General features: G+C 42.3%; 2 protein-coding genes across 2 annotated transcripts in view; one reads left to right on the forward strand and one right to left on the reverse strand.

Annotated features, from left to right (window-relative positions):
• poln (polymerase (DNA directed) nu) overlaps positions 1-5321 on the forward strand; it is a 49571-nt gene extending 44250 nt beyond the window's left edge. The window contains exons 20-25 of the mRNA XM_030779316.1: positions 443-574; positions 3441-3551; positions 3670-3748; positions 4181-4248; positions 4533-4594; positions 5229-5321. Coding sequence (XP_030635176.1) covers positions 443-574; positions 3441-3551; positions 3670-3748; positions 4181-4248; positions 4533-4594; positions 5229-5321 — 545 coding nt within the window. The remainder of the gene's footprint in view (positions 1-442; positions 575-3440; positions 3552-3669; positions 3749-4180; positions 4249-4532; positions 4595-5228) is intronic.
• An 8362-nt stretch (positions 5322-13683) lies between these two features.
• nat8l (N-acetyltransferase 8-like) overlaps positions 13684-15000 on the reverse strand; it is an 11791-nt gene continuing 10474 nt past the window's right edge. The window contains exon 3 of the mRNA XM_030780917.1: positions 13684-14051. Within this exon, the coding sequence (XP_030636777.1) occupies positions 13684-14051 (368 nt within the window). The remainder of the gene's footprint in view (positions 14052-15000) is intronic.

The following is a 15000-nucleotide window of genomic DNA, read 5'->3' on the forward strand; positions in this document are numbered from 1 at the left end:
GGTGCTAGAAACTAGATTAATAGAAGAAGAATGTTTTAGAAAGAAGAGGGTTTTATTTTTTATTTACCGTGCCATAAGGGTTGTCTTTGTGAAGTGGCTAATACAAATTAGTGATGGTACTGAAGTTCGCGTCTTAGTAGCTTGGTCGTCTGTGTTTTAAGGGCAGTGCTAGGATAGTAGTCGTATTAATCAGTCGTATTATATCAACACTAGATGCGGTGCTAGTTGTTGTCATGGCAACAACAGGAGCTTGACATATGCTGCTCTTCATTGGCTACCCACGTCTCCCTTATTTCTCTCTTTTAGTGTAATCAGTCTCTCTTGTTGTTTCTTTCACTCACTTTTTCTCTCCTTTTCTTACTGCTCTCTTGACCCCCCCCCCTCCCCCTTCCTCTGCTCTCTCTCTCTCTCTCTCACTCTCACTCTCACTCTCTCACTCTAGGTAAAGAGCGTCTCTCAGGGATTCTGGGAGTTAGTGCGGAACAGGCCAGTCATTTCCAGGACAGTTTCCTGAACACCTACAGAGAAGTACAGGCCTTCATCCAGAAAACCGTTCAGCAGTGTCATAAACACGGTGTGTGTGTGTGTGTGTGTGTGTGTATGTGCGCGTGTATGTGTATGTGTATGTTTGTTTGTGTGTCTCTGTGTGGGAGATGGAGAGAGAGAGAGAGAGATGTGCTTGCATTAGCAGGATCAAGACAAACTGCCGATGTTCAATACCTTGGGGGCGAGGGCATCCAAAAGTGGACACTCAATATATTCACAGCGAAACGCCAACACAGCGAACCTTACACTGTAGCAATGCGGCTAAGACTCAGCACACAGGGCCTTGCCCTTAACTCTTACCTTCATTATAATACAAAGGCGGTCCCCACTGCACTGTGCTGTTTTAATGACGAGGTCGAAAAGACCCTGACATTAACTCTACCAGTGGGCTCTACAGCATAGCTTTGAATTACATTGCACTTGTGTATTTTTGACGTTGGGCTCTGTGTGTGTGTGTGTGTGTGTGTGTGTGCACGCACGTGTGTGTGCAAGGGGCAACAAATATGAGAGCGGCTCTTCAAAACATGAGAATGAAAGCAAACTAATCTTCAGCACTTTCTATTTCAAGCTTCTTTTTTTAAGAAAATAGGTTTAAGACTAAACCTGAGCTAACGTTATTTTAAGGCTGTTCTCCACGACAGTGAGTGAAGTACTGTAAGTCTATACATTAGTACATTTAAACTGAACTCCTTCAAGAAAATGACTTGATCACCAGTTATACAGATACAAATACTTTATTTTGCCACGCAACAGTAGTGGTGGTGGTAATTGTTTTGGTACAGCATGGTAGCTCAGTTCCAGTGCAAACAGAAAGAGAGAAGCAAACATACAGACACTGTAAGAACTGTATTTAAAGTTCTTCTCTTATAAAATTAGCACAAGAAAACTGTCGCGCGAGCATCATGATTTCAGATGAAAAATTAACACGTTACGACAGCAAATTCACAGCTGATTGCTCTAGTCTTTCTCGGATCAATGCGCGGCTACTTCGATATGAGTAAAGTAAATTCCTCTTTAAAGAAGCCTGTAGATTAAATGTACTTTGTTCGCTTAAATAGACTCATTTATTCCAATAGTTATAATATACTATTTATGGTCTGAAAAATGGCACCGTATGTTTTGGTCTTTCTTTAAAACGTCGTTAAAACGGTCATTAATGCTCACGTCAAGCTTAGTAAGCGTACGCAAACCGCATGACAAGTACAGCGCATGATTTCTAGTAGTGACGAACGAGGGGGAAACGGCGCACCGGTTTCAAATTATGATTAATGTTCTCCTCACTCATCAAATGCACAGACAGCGTGGACTATTCTCCTATTCTAAGAACATGTAGGCCTATTCCCTGTGGTTTGGCATTACGTAAAGAAAAAAAAAACAAAACAAGCATTGTGGAACTACGGTTTCGGTACAAAACCGTTACTCGCCTAATAGTCACCAATCAATTTATTATAAAGACAGTGTTTTAAGGACATCCCCCTTTGGTGCGCTGTATGTATTCCAAGGCTTCAGGTTTAGGATTTGGTCTATAAATAGCAATACAACAACAATAAAAAAAAAAACACGAGAAATGACTGGTTGGCCCTTAAAGCGTCCTGACGGCTCATCCATTACGGCAATCAATCCAACACCAATCAACTGACTCTCTGTCACCCGTGCCAACCGATCGCTGACTGGACAACGGCTGTATTTATTAGCGTGCTTCTCCTCGTGTCCGCTTCTTCCGGGGTGAGGGGTAGATAAAGCGTGCGAGACAGATGTTGCGAAGATCAGCAGGTGTTCTCTCGGGAGTTTTTTGGGCGGCAAGACGTGTGACGCCTTTCCAAACGGTCTGTTTTAATTTTGCTTGTTGCCGCGGGAGGAGTGCGGAGGGATTTCTTTAGCTGGCCCCTCAGAGGTTCGGCTGCTTTGGCTGAGTTAGAAGAGCTTTCAGGTGTAACAATCTTATCAGCAAAAAAAAAGAAGGCTGAAGTATCAGACTGAAAGCTAGTCAGCTCTGGCAATACTGATATAGTTTCATTACCGATGGATAGTCAGGAGCTGCATATTGAGATATGCAAATATATTCAAACAGCAGATGTGGAATAAGGCTCTTAAATTAAAAGAACATTGAACATTCCTGACACGTCAGTAGTGAAATCGTTAATAGTGACATAACGGTTTTAGCTATATTTCTGTTCTCAAAGTCATCTTTATACAGAAGCAAAAACGACGTCCTTTCTCAACCCCCGTTTATTATGCAGTCATTAAAACACATGTTTTCACACTTTGATATTGTAATGAGCTGAGTGAGCCTGCATGTTTTATGTCTGTTTTATGCTGCGGTTTTCTGGTATATTGTTTACGACAGCGGAGAATCTCCATGAGGGAGTGTGGGAATTACAAAGTGTGTGTTCGTGTGCATGTGTGTGTGTGTGTGTGTGCATGCACGCACATGGAATGTTCACACCTTGCAGATTCAAGTATCTGGGAAGTGATATACAAAAGTGCAAACTTTGGTTTTAAGTTAACTAAAGCTCGAACTAGATTCTCACTGAAACACACACACACGCATGCATGCACACTAACACACACACACACACACACACATTCACCCATACACATTCACCTGAGCTACTCACATTCCTGAAGAGAGTGACAAACACACACACGCGTGTTGTTGTGGCATTACAAACTGCTGGCGTCTCTATGATTCTGGGAAAAGAGCTTTTCCACATCGGAATGCCGATTGACCTCAGGCTTTTCTAACGGGGATTTACCCACAAAGCCTGGTCTATTGTCCAGCCCTGGAATCCACTGGCATAGAGGCATGGCTTATTGCGTGTGGGTGTGTGGGTGTGGGCATGTGTGTGTGGCTGTCTGCTGAGTGTGTGTTCTGACCCATTTTTCCATCCCAGGTTATGTCGTGTCCATAATGGGCCGACGTCGGGCTCTGCCTCACATCCGCTCTTCAGACTGGAACCTCCGCAGTCAGGCGGAGAGACAGGCGGTCAACTTTGTTGTTCAAGGTATAGTATGTGTGCCTGTGTGTGTGTGTATGTGTGTTCGTGCGTGTGTGTGTGTGTGCAGCATGCATGCGTGTGCATCCGTGTCTATGTATATTTCCTCGTCATCTCCCTCCTTTAGGTTCGGCCGCAGACTTGTGCAAAATGGCTATGATCCAAATTTTCTCCCGCGTGTCCTCTTCCCCGGCTCTTACCGCCAGGTACATCACACCATCTATCTTTTCCCTCCTCCTTCTGTTCTCTGTCCATCATATCTCTACAGTAGCTCTCTCTCTTTAATCCCACCGGGCCTCTGCTCAGCCCAACGACCAATACACCAAACCCCCCCCCCCCCCCCCAGCAACCCCTCATGTGGATCATTCAATTACCAACAGGAGAGCCCAGAAGATTGCATCCATTTATCTAGCTTAGAATCTTCTCCCTCCCTCCCTCCCTCCCTCTCTCTCTCTCTCTTTCCTACTGTCTCTGAGTGTATTTCGAGAGCACAGGCGTATGTGTAAAGACAACTGCGGCACACACAAGTGTGTAGCTTGAGCATAGGATGACTACCGCAATCAAGCGATATGTATTGTGCGCGGAGGCCAACTCCGCGCGGCGACTCTCTCTAGTGCTTTTATGTCTATGGCACTCAGGCTGGTGGCTCAGATCCATGATGAACTGCTGTTTGAGGTGGAGAACTCTCAGGTGGAGGACTTTGCAGGTGAGCTAGTCCACGACGCCTCTGTCCCAAGTCCCATAAAACGCTTCATCCCTTTCAAGTCCTTAGTCTCTCGACATAAAATGTGGATCTGATGTTGTAGGCGTGAAAAAGCACAGCGCGCGTTTGGCATCCGCGCATCAGTTCACGCTGTGCAAGTTAATGTGGGTTCATTTCTGATGGGCTTGGTCAGTTCAAAAGCCTGTGGACAAGGAGGGACATTGTTGGCATAATAATTAACATCCGTTAACAAAGACAATCCTTAAATGTTTGTGTTTGTGTGTCAGTGTTGGTGAAGAAGACCATGGAGTCTCTGCAGCACATAGACAGTCTGGGAGTGCATCTCACTGTGAGTCCTTGGTTTACTGCACAGAATATCATTAGTCAGTTAGAGACAGAAGCGGGTTGGAAATGTTGGGCAGATTTCAAATTAAAGTAGTTTGTCTTTATTGAGTATTAAGCAGGTTATACATCTAAATCTCCAATCACTGCAAGACTAATTTGCATCTAAGTGGTGCTAATATTTGAGCAGATTTACATTTTCTTGGTCATTGTAATACAATTCCTGCTTCATTCAGCGTCTCTAAAAGCCATTCTAGATTAATAGAATTATCGCGTCACAATAACGATGACCTAATCTTCATGGAATTCTGAAGAGTGCTGATCTGATACAATTCAAACGTCGCGGGGAATGATGTCATCTCTCTTACGGAACCCCAGTACACGACGCGGTTTCACAGCTGCTCTACTGGCCACAAAGTGGCTTTTGCTTCGGATTATGAGCGGTGATTATTTGTTTGGATGTGACATAATCATACATTTGGTTATTCTGTGATCCTCTGTAATTCATTAAACGGGTGAAGTGGCGTGAGCCGTGCTGAGGGGTGGCGGGGTTAGTCCAGGTGAGTTAGAGGGAGGAGGCAGACTGTGTGAATGTAGGTCACTGTGTGCTGATATCACATCACACTCTGCTTTCTGCCCAGGTGCCGCTCAAGGTGTCGCTGTCCAGCGGGCGGTCGTGGGGCGCCATGTCCGAACTTATCCTCCCCAACTCGCCGACATCTGCCTCTCACTGAACACGTATCTTAACCCGTCTCTACATCCCCCCCCCCCCCCCTCTCTCTCTCTCTCTCTCTCTCTCTCTCTCTCTCTCTCTCCATCTCTCTCTCTCTCTCCCCTCTCTCTCTCTCTCTCTCTCTCTCTCCCCTCTCTCTCTCTCTCTCTCAATCTCTCTCTCTAGCTCTCCTCTCTCTCTCTCTCTCTCTCTCTCCCCTCTCTCTCTTCTCTCTCCCCTCTCTCTCTCTTCTCTCTCACTCTCTCTCCCCGCTCTCTTCTCTTCTCGCCCTCTCTCTCGCTCTCTCTCTCTCTCTCTCTCTCTCGCTCTCTCTCTCTCTCTCTCTCTCTCTCTCTCTCTCTCTCTCTCTCCCTTTCTACTTCTCTCTCTCTCTTTTACTCTCTCCCTCCACTCCTATTATCTCTATGGAAACTGGGCAGCTGCAGCTCCTCCAGCTCCCAATTCTCTCTCTCTCACTCTCTTGCTCTCTCTCTCTCTCTCCATCTCTCTCACTCTCTATCTCTCTCACTCTCTATCTCTCTCTGTATCCGGGGGCAACGGTAGGGGCCCCAGACTGGATTGTACCAGTTTGTGATGTTTTTTTTTTTTTTCCTTCTTTTTTTAATCTCTCCATTTTGCTGTTGCACTTTTTCTCTCCTCACAGATTTGCAGCCCTCAGTTGACTCATTCGTTCATTTTCGCTCTTCTGTTGCCAAGGTTACGCCTGAGTCAACACCAATAATTGTGCTCTACATAAATATGCCCAGTGTATCTCACTCATTCCTTCTGTTGTTCACTGTTGGGCTTTTTCTTTTTTTTTTTAACTTTTTTTCTTTTTTTATATGGTTATTTATAGACTCCTCACTCGATTTTCTTGTTGTTTGCTTGTGGCTGTTGTGATGTGAGATATTTTTTTTTGGCTGATAAATTTTTACTAATAAACTTGTCTTTTATATGGGTCTTGAGGGTGACTCTGTGATCGTACGTCAGTCTCAGTTCCTCTGCTGCTCTCACAACAGCTCATTTAGCAGCTGACCATCCTCTCGTTTCTCCTTTTATGTATAAAATGGTCAAAGACATGCAGACACACACACTCACACACACACACACACACTGAAAGGTACATACATCTGTAGCGGGATCTCGGCTGCCAAACGCGCTGACCCAGATTCACAGTGGCTTGCAGAGGCGTCAGATCCCCGCTGCTCCACACAATATGCCCCCCAACACACACACACACACACACACACACACAGGCTCTCTTCAGCTCAGCGTCTGGTACAGCTTCCTGAGTCATCATCCTTATTAGTACTAAACCTACAGCACTTAAGAGATTGCAGTAATGTGTGATGTGATGCTTCAAGCCCTTAAAATGTCACGGGTCCCCTGAGTGCTAATTCAAAAGGTTTAACACCCACATTACGACGCAAAGCACCATTGCTCCCACTGAACGTTATTGTTAACCTGAACTTTGACTCAGTGAAGTGTGTCTACAGTCTGCTTCTATTTGTGTGTGTGTGTGTGTGAGCATGACAGAGAGAGAAGTCTGCCTTGGTTACTGTGTCATGTATGTGCGTTTTGGACTATATGAGGATGAGTAGTCTTGTCTGTGTAAGTGTTACTCCTGTTTTCTTTTCGACAGATGTGCGCAAGGGTCAAAGGTCATAACCTTCAAACCACTGTCATCAAGGGCAACAGGAATGTCTCCAGATGCCGTCTCCATGGTGACAGGCAGTGGGCTGAACTATGGTGCAGGAGGGTGTCTTATCTATCCATCTCTGGATAAGAGGTAGTTTTCGTAAAGGCACACACAGGTGAATCCAATACAAGCTTAATGCATTGCTCTTTTAATTGATACAATATGTACATCCATTTCTTTCATAGTGCAGGAAAACTTTTCTTTACATCTTTACAATGTTCCCGTGTCTTGATCAAAAGAAAGAGAGAAAGCAAGAGATAAAGGAATTTCAAAATTACAGCAGTTCAAAGAACCATTAAAGGAACATTTGATGAACCAAGGCAGTAGAACAACAGCCCCCCTCCCCACACGCACACGCGTCCCGCACCCCGCACCCACATCCACACGCCCTCCCCCCACTCCAAAAATAGCCAGGTCATCGCTTTTGTCATTTCATACCACACGGAAGTCATTCTAGCCTAACTGACCACAACCCAAAATACATCTCCACAGTCCCCATAATTTCCCTCTCTCATCATATATATATACCCCCACCCACCATCATCACCACCACATAAAATAACTCTAACCTCACTGACCTGGCTGACACCACCCCCCCCCCCCCCATCCCACCCAGGGGCTGTATTTCATTTCCCTACTGTGCTTTGTGTGGGTTCATTTCTATAGCAACAGGCTGCCAAATGACCAGACCCAGAAAGTTCCGGATTCCTGCCAGTCACACCGACACACAGAGAAGGGGTGGGGGGGGGGGGGGGGTTCATTAGCGACACGGCTAACTCCAGCATTACAAAAAGCATTTCCATTCACATTTCCATAAGCATCTAAAATAGCATACAGTTAGAGTTAGCCAGAGTCTAATGCTGCTGCCCCACCCCCCCCCCCGCCCCTCCCCCCAATAGTTTTCGGTGCTGGGAGAGATGCCACAGGCTCTGAACAGGGTCCTTGCTGTAATTTTACATGACTGTGAACAAATCTTACGGATTTGAATAGTGTCCAAGTTTGCAATTGATTTTAAAGATTGTTTCTGAAAACATCCTAAAATAAGTTACAATTTTTTTTTTTTCAAATAGTTTTCTGTTACAAAAGGATCATAAAATATCCCCCAGGTGCTATTTACAGTAAAATACACTTTACAACTTTACATTTATTAAAATGTTAATAAAAAAGTGTTTTTTTTTTCTGTCATGAAAAATCATAAAACCTTCATAGCTGTGAACCAGAAATTGCTTTTACATGCTGTATTATCTGTGCTAGTTTCCATGTTGCTACCTTTGTTTAATCTGTAGTGTTCAATACTGTTGGAGGAGTTTTGTTGATCTCTCAGCAAATCAGGAGAGAAAGACCATTGAGACTGACCAATCAGAGCTCACGGACAGTTTTCAGAGACCCTGTGTCATCCCTCACTCACAGGCACTCAGGAGCACAATAGTTGAAGGAGGAGACATTCAAGGATGTCACGGTTCAACTAAAATCCAAACCTTGACGTTTTATCTGAAAGGAACTGAACACTCTTGTTGTTTTCCATTAAGGTTCCAGAATTTTCTACGACATCATCATCTACTCCTTCATTCTATTCTCCTGAATTTAGTATTCCTTACTTTTTTCTCTGGGTCCTTGCATGCAGTTGGATACCATTGTAAAAGTCTTCCAGTCTTCCCCTTCAAAATAGTGGTAAAACACGTTAGTAAAATTAGTTATTAGAAAAAACAACAACACAAAAAAAAATTACAAAATTATCATTTTACAATCACACCTCGTCAGGCTTCGACTTGCCCTTGGTGACGTTGCCATGCCAACAGTATTAGCATCACAACAAACATCACCGGTACAGTAAGTGGGATATAACATCAATGCAGCATTTTTTTTTTTTTTTTAATCCGAAAGTTGTATTTCGTAACCTTGTGATTCATTTTTTTTTTTTTTCTCTGTACTGTTTTATTGCTTGATCTGACGGCACATGGGCAGGATTTTCCAAATGGTTTCTTATAAATCCAGGATTGAGTTAACATTTGCCCTTCACTCAGAGACATATCAGCAGAAGAAATGCAGCAAATAAACCTTCCCCTTTGGCAAAATCAACTTTTCAAATAAAAAAAAAACAAAAACAAAAACAAACATGGACCATAATTAATACGTCATATGGTGGCTTCATACATATGCGTATGGTACATAGTGTATATTAGCAAAAGCAAGACATGTTACTCGGTAATAACCCATAAAGCATAGAAAATTTTTAAAAAAAAACAACAACAACAAAAAAAACCAAAACTTGTGCTGTAAGTGCGTCCGTGTTCTTGGCACCCGTAGCTGAGGTTAATGGGCTGCTTCTAACTTAGTGTCGTAAGAGGAGAGAGGAAGGGGGGGGGGGGGGGGGGGGGGGCAGGGGTCTATGCTTTGGTGCCTTAATTTGTATCACCACTGAACTCCAGACGATGGGTTAAGCAAGGCTATCTAACATTGTGACTCCTACCTCACATTCCTGTCCTCTCACAGTGGAACATTCTTTTAGCAGCCATTTTCTCAGGCAGGTTGCTAAGGACCTTCTGAATGCTGTAAACACCCATTAACGACTCGTTGCTTATGAGCCTAACACTGATACGGAATAATGTTATTTACAAAAGTTACATTTGCTTGATGCAGCGCGGCATTCTGGGAACAGGGGGGACCCCCTCACTTGCTTCCGTCTCTTGATTTGACATTTGACCTTTGACCCCAGCAGGGCAGGGGTTATTAACATTCTAACGGCATCACAGAGGAAATGGTTGAAAGAATCTTGGAAGCTAGATATGTACATGGCAAACTTGGTCAAGCCAACCCCCAAATCCATTTAAACATAACAGTCACACATTTTTTCCACGTAATATACCTTATCCATTTCACGAATGAACCTGGAAAGTATCTTGCCTCGCAGACAGCATTTAAAAAGCTACAACTCATCAAACAACTTTCAAACCCTCAAAGCTTGACTTAGCTGCCACTGGGTAACTAGTTCTGTACATGGGGAAAAAGTGAGTAGTGTCTGAGTAATGCTGGAGCACAGAAAACATGTTTCCTTTTTCCTAAAAACTCAATAAAACTAATCTCCTGTTATGCACAATTTTCGTAAACATCCAAGCCCATCTTCACCAAAATAGCTGAAGGTTCGTTTTGTAATGACGGCAGTTTTGTAGCAGATTGATTGTAGGACTTGTACGACCAGAGGAACTGCTGAGTACTGCGTGTATTTGTACCATCTCAAACTTTACACATTACCGCCTTGTACATTCACATCGGCCTGTGTCGCGGCTTTAAACATATTCAGATCTCACACATAAAACATACAGATCTGATATTTTGTGCGGATTGGAAATCTGTTACTTCCCCCTCAAAAAAAAAAAAAAAAAAGTGTATTTTTATTTTAAAGTGAAGAAACATTAGCGAAGAAAATAGCATACCAGAGTCTGTGTCTGCGATTTACACTCTGGACTGAAGGCATCTGGAGATATTTTTGAACTTTTTGAAGTTCGGGATTTTTTTTTTTTTTTTTTTTTGGAGTTGTTAGCTTTTGAGTAAAAGTTCAGCTAAGGCTTTTCTGAAGTCTGGTACATAGACTTTTTTTGTAATGAGGTTACATGGTGTATTTCTTACTAGGTATAGTAAAAGTGTCTGACTACCTATCAGCTTTTGGTTTAGGCAGCAACATACATGGCTTCAGATTTTTCTAGAAGCTCCATGACATTATCTTTCCTGTCGCTCTCACCTTATTGTTATTATTATTTTTTTTTTAAGTAGAAAATTAAATTCTGCCTTGTTTACAACGGTTAAATGAGGTGCTAATTTGTTTTTGAACATAGCCAAACGAATACAAGGTCGGATCTGAATGTCTGAGTGTTTCATTTGTTTGTTTTTGTGATTGACATTGCCTTTTTTTTTTTGTTTTTTGCTTAAATAGGACATGTGTACCTCAGCATACTCGGTGAGAAGTCCTTTTAAAGTCAATTGCTATAAATAAGACTATGGTCTTGTCTCTGGCAATGAAAAATGTGGGTATGCATTCAGAATGAATCATTTTCAAGAGCCTCTCACAGTGAACGATACACCCTACCACACTTTCTTGCAAAAAACAACCCCAAAAATATTTTTTTTTTTTATCTTGAATTCAACTGAAATTAGACAAAAATGAAATACAATTCCACTGTTAAGACTCGCCTTGTGATAGAACGCATTTTACTCGCTTTTTCATTTTAAAGACGTGTTTTCATGCAAAACAGTCATTTCTTCAAACAAAGAAACGCACACATTTGTTATATTTGCGTCTAAGAGAAAAAAAAAGAAGAAAAAAAAAAAGAAAAAAGCTTGTATTACAGTTTTTTTGTTTTTTTTTATAAACACAGTTCATTTCTTTTCCAGGGCAGGCACCGTACGCACAAACCAGGTACAGAGGCATGCCACACGTTTGCATTGCTTTTGCATTCTATTGTTGGCGGCCGTGATGTCATCGAGGCAGCGAGAGCGTCTCTTTGGCTCTGCCCCTTTCGTAGTACACTATGCATCACCTCTTTAGCTGCTGGGATTGACCGCAGAGGGTCCCATACTGCTTCGATGACATCACAGGGGGTAGAACAAGGGGTTGGTACAAGCTCAAATGGAAAAAAAAGCAGCGCAGCAAGGCTCAGTGGCGCATGCAAAGATGGGGGTGGAGTTTGAGGGGTATGAGGGGCGGGGCTTATGAATAGGGGACGGGGGGGGACGGGGGGTCTGGCCCAGGGTTGCAGTCAGATTCAATGGATGGGGTAAAGGGGGTGGGGTTAAAGTCAAGTCAAGGAAAATCAGCGAGGATCATGTTTTTTTTTTTGTTTTGTTTTTTTCACTACATTTTTACTTCTATGTATTTAATCACATTGAGTTTCTTAACTTTTTACAAGAGTATGTCACAAATGAGGCTCATCGTGGTTCGGATCTCTCCCTCTGCTGGTAACGTGGGATGGAAACGGGGAGAGGTTACAGATAATATTTACTCAAACAGTATACACACATACATGTGGTATCTAGAGATGTATTTATATCTGTTATATATATTTATATATTCAGTCAAATTTAATATGTATACCAATTTCTCACTAATTTGTGCTCACTTACATTTTGTTTTTTCACAATATTGCTGATAGTAAACCACCCAAGTTTTATCCCAATAACTTGGAGGAAATACTGATTGCAACTGTTTGTTTACCATGAATTATTTTCATATATATTTGTAGATATTGCAATAAATAGAGCAATATCAATAAATGAGATACACCACTACAACAAAGTAATACTGTAATAACATAATAAGACAATTTAAATTTAGCCTCCCTAAAATAGTAAATTATTCCAAAATATTACAAAAATGTTCAATTAATTAGTTTGTAGCAGTATTACGTATGTCTGTGCACAAACTTTAATGCTCTCAATTTAGTTAAATGAGTGGTTATGTATTAATGTTAATGAACAAGGCATGTACCACAAATGAAATGTGTACACACCCATGACCTGATCCGAAATTAACTTACTGATATGACTGCGCATTCATGCTTGATTAAATTACACCAACTGCAAATGAATGCAAGGCAGACAAAATCTGACTAGAATCGTCAACTCGGGTGGTTGTGAAATTTTCACTTTTTTTTTTTTTCCTCACAATTTTCATCCTGAAAATATATGTCTTCCCTTGTAAATATACACATTCATACACATGTATGTGCATATTAGGGAATGAACAGACAGGAATACTCAAATAACACTAGCGTGAACTCACAGGAAGTGACCTCAGAGAGCCCTCAGAAACTAGGACAATAATAACCGAAGCAGAGGACAGTCTGTGGTTTTCGAGGAAGTAAACACTGAGATAGGAGCCTTTGCTACCACTGATTTCAGAGAAACTGAACATTCATTTGACTCCTACGTAACGATCTGTTGCTTCCTCCATAAAGTCACTGTCCTATCCTTCATTTTATTCTCCTAGTTCAGAAACAGGAAGAGAGAGGGAGAAAAGTAAACGGTTAATCATTGTGTTTCTTCTTCCCCCCCCCCCCCCCATTTTTTGTTTGTTTGTTTGTTTGTTTGTTTGTTTGTTAGCTTGTAGCTCACATAAAATATTTGCTGTGCTTCAGTCTTGGATAGCAGATACATTCTTTAAAGCCACCAACCCTTTACACTAGTGACACAGTTGTTTGTCTGAGCATGGTGTTTCCAAAGGGGAAATTCCACACTCATTCAAAATGACGACCCCAAAATGGCGGGTCGGAGGATTTGACCAAGAGGCAAACTGCATTTGCTTACAGATTGCCTAAAAGGGGGGGGGGGGGGTGTTCCCTAAACGAGAGGGAGTTTTAATCACATGATACGAAAATGAAAGGTTTGGTGTATGGTGTTCTGGTGTAAAAATGAGAATGTAAAGAAATGAGGAAGAGAGAGATAAGCTCATGTAATCAAAGGAAAAAATATCCCTCTAAATCCGAAATAAAAAAAAAAAACGTAATAAAACATTAGCAAATGAGTATGAATAGAAATCATGGAAGAAAGAAAAAAAATAATAAAACAAACAAATAAATAAATAAACAAGTGGGTTGTGAAAAGGACTGGGTCTGGGCGCTTGAGGGTCGTCTGCAATATCGTTCGTACTCTCTCACTCTCTCGATCTCACTCGTTCGGCGTTCTCGTTCGCTCACTCTTCGTGGAGCTGCAGCCGGTAACGGTGGTAGCGGATCTGGAAAAACAGCCTCTCGAGCGGGGAGCGGGTCATACCCGGAAGCGTGTAGTCCTCGTTCTCGCCCACTCGCCGGAAACCCAGAGACTCGTACAGCTTGTGAGCAGCCAGCTTTACCGCGGTGGTGCCCAGGACCACTGCCGAATAGTTGTTGAGTACGGCAAATTCCAGCACTCGCCGACCCAGCGCCTTGGCAATGCCCTTACCACGGAAACGAGAATCCACCGACATTCGCTTCAGCTCCACCGTGTTGTCGTCTTCTCGGCCCTGTGCAGCTACGATGCCGACCACTTTGCCCTCTAGCACCGCCACCCAGAAACAGGAACCTGCCAAATAAGAGTTACAGTTACCCTCAACCTAACATCACAAAAAAAAAACTTTCATCCACTCATTCATTCATTCATTCAACGTTCAAATATTCAGTCAAGAACATGAGTCTGTTAACTTTTCATTTTTGTTGTGCAATAAATCACTGGTCTTATCAGGGCCCAAGGGGCCACATAAGCAAATGGGTTAGATAAGAAACCAATTTTCATCTGTATACTTTTTGGATCGATGTTTCTCAATTAACTTGTGTGGCACACTGTTGCTCTGACTGTTCTGTATGTAGCTCGAGGCTGATAGAGACCATCAACAAGATCATCACAAGACCTTGTTTACTTCAGTCAGATGTCTCAGTTCTGGGCTAAACCAAGAATACTGACGACAAAGTATACCTTTGGAACAGCCTGAAAAACACTGACCAAATGTTCAGTTGAGTCAGGGCATTAACTTGAAATTAGAGCCAGTCCACTGAGAGAAGAAAGCATCAGAACTAAAAGCTTTGTTAATCATGTTTTTTTTTTTTACTTTTTCTACATCAGCAAACTTTTGCAAAGAACACACAGCAAATATTGGAGATAGAAAAGACTTTTCTCAATGAACATCTCATTTGGAATGAAGATTTCACAAAAAGACATTTTAAGCTGTGAAGATTCAATGCCTAGCGACAGTATTTGCTTCACTCCTAAAACGAGTCGCTACTCATCTGCATAAAAGCCTGAAACTCATTAGTGCTGAACTCGCATCGACTTTCTGCCTGACCTGTGGGCCTCAGGCTACACTAGTCAAAGAGTCAAAAGCCATGGATAGCTCACACCTGCAGGGACAAGAAAACGTTTATCATTAAGCCAAGCATTAGCCATGTTCAATCAGAATATGGCCCACTGCATGTCATACATTATTGATGATATGGTAATGTGGGGATATTACTGTGGGCTCACGAGAGATAAAGTC

This window comes from Chanos chanos, chromosome 7, assembly GCF_902362185.1.
Source record: "Chanos chanos chromosome 7, fChaCha1.1, whole genome shotgun sequence".
Lineage (NCBI taxonomy): Eukaryota > Metazoa > Chordata > Actinopteri > Gonorynchiformes > Chanidae > Chanos > Chanos chanos.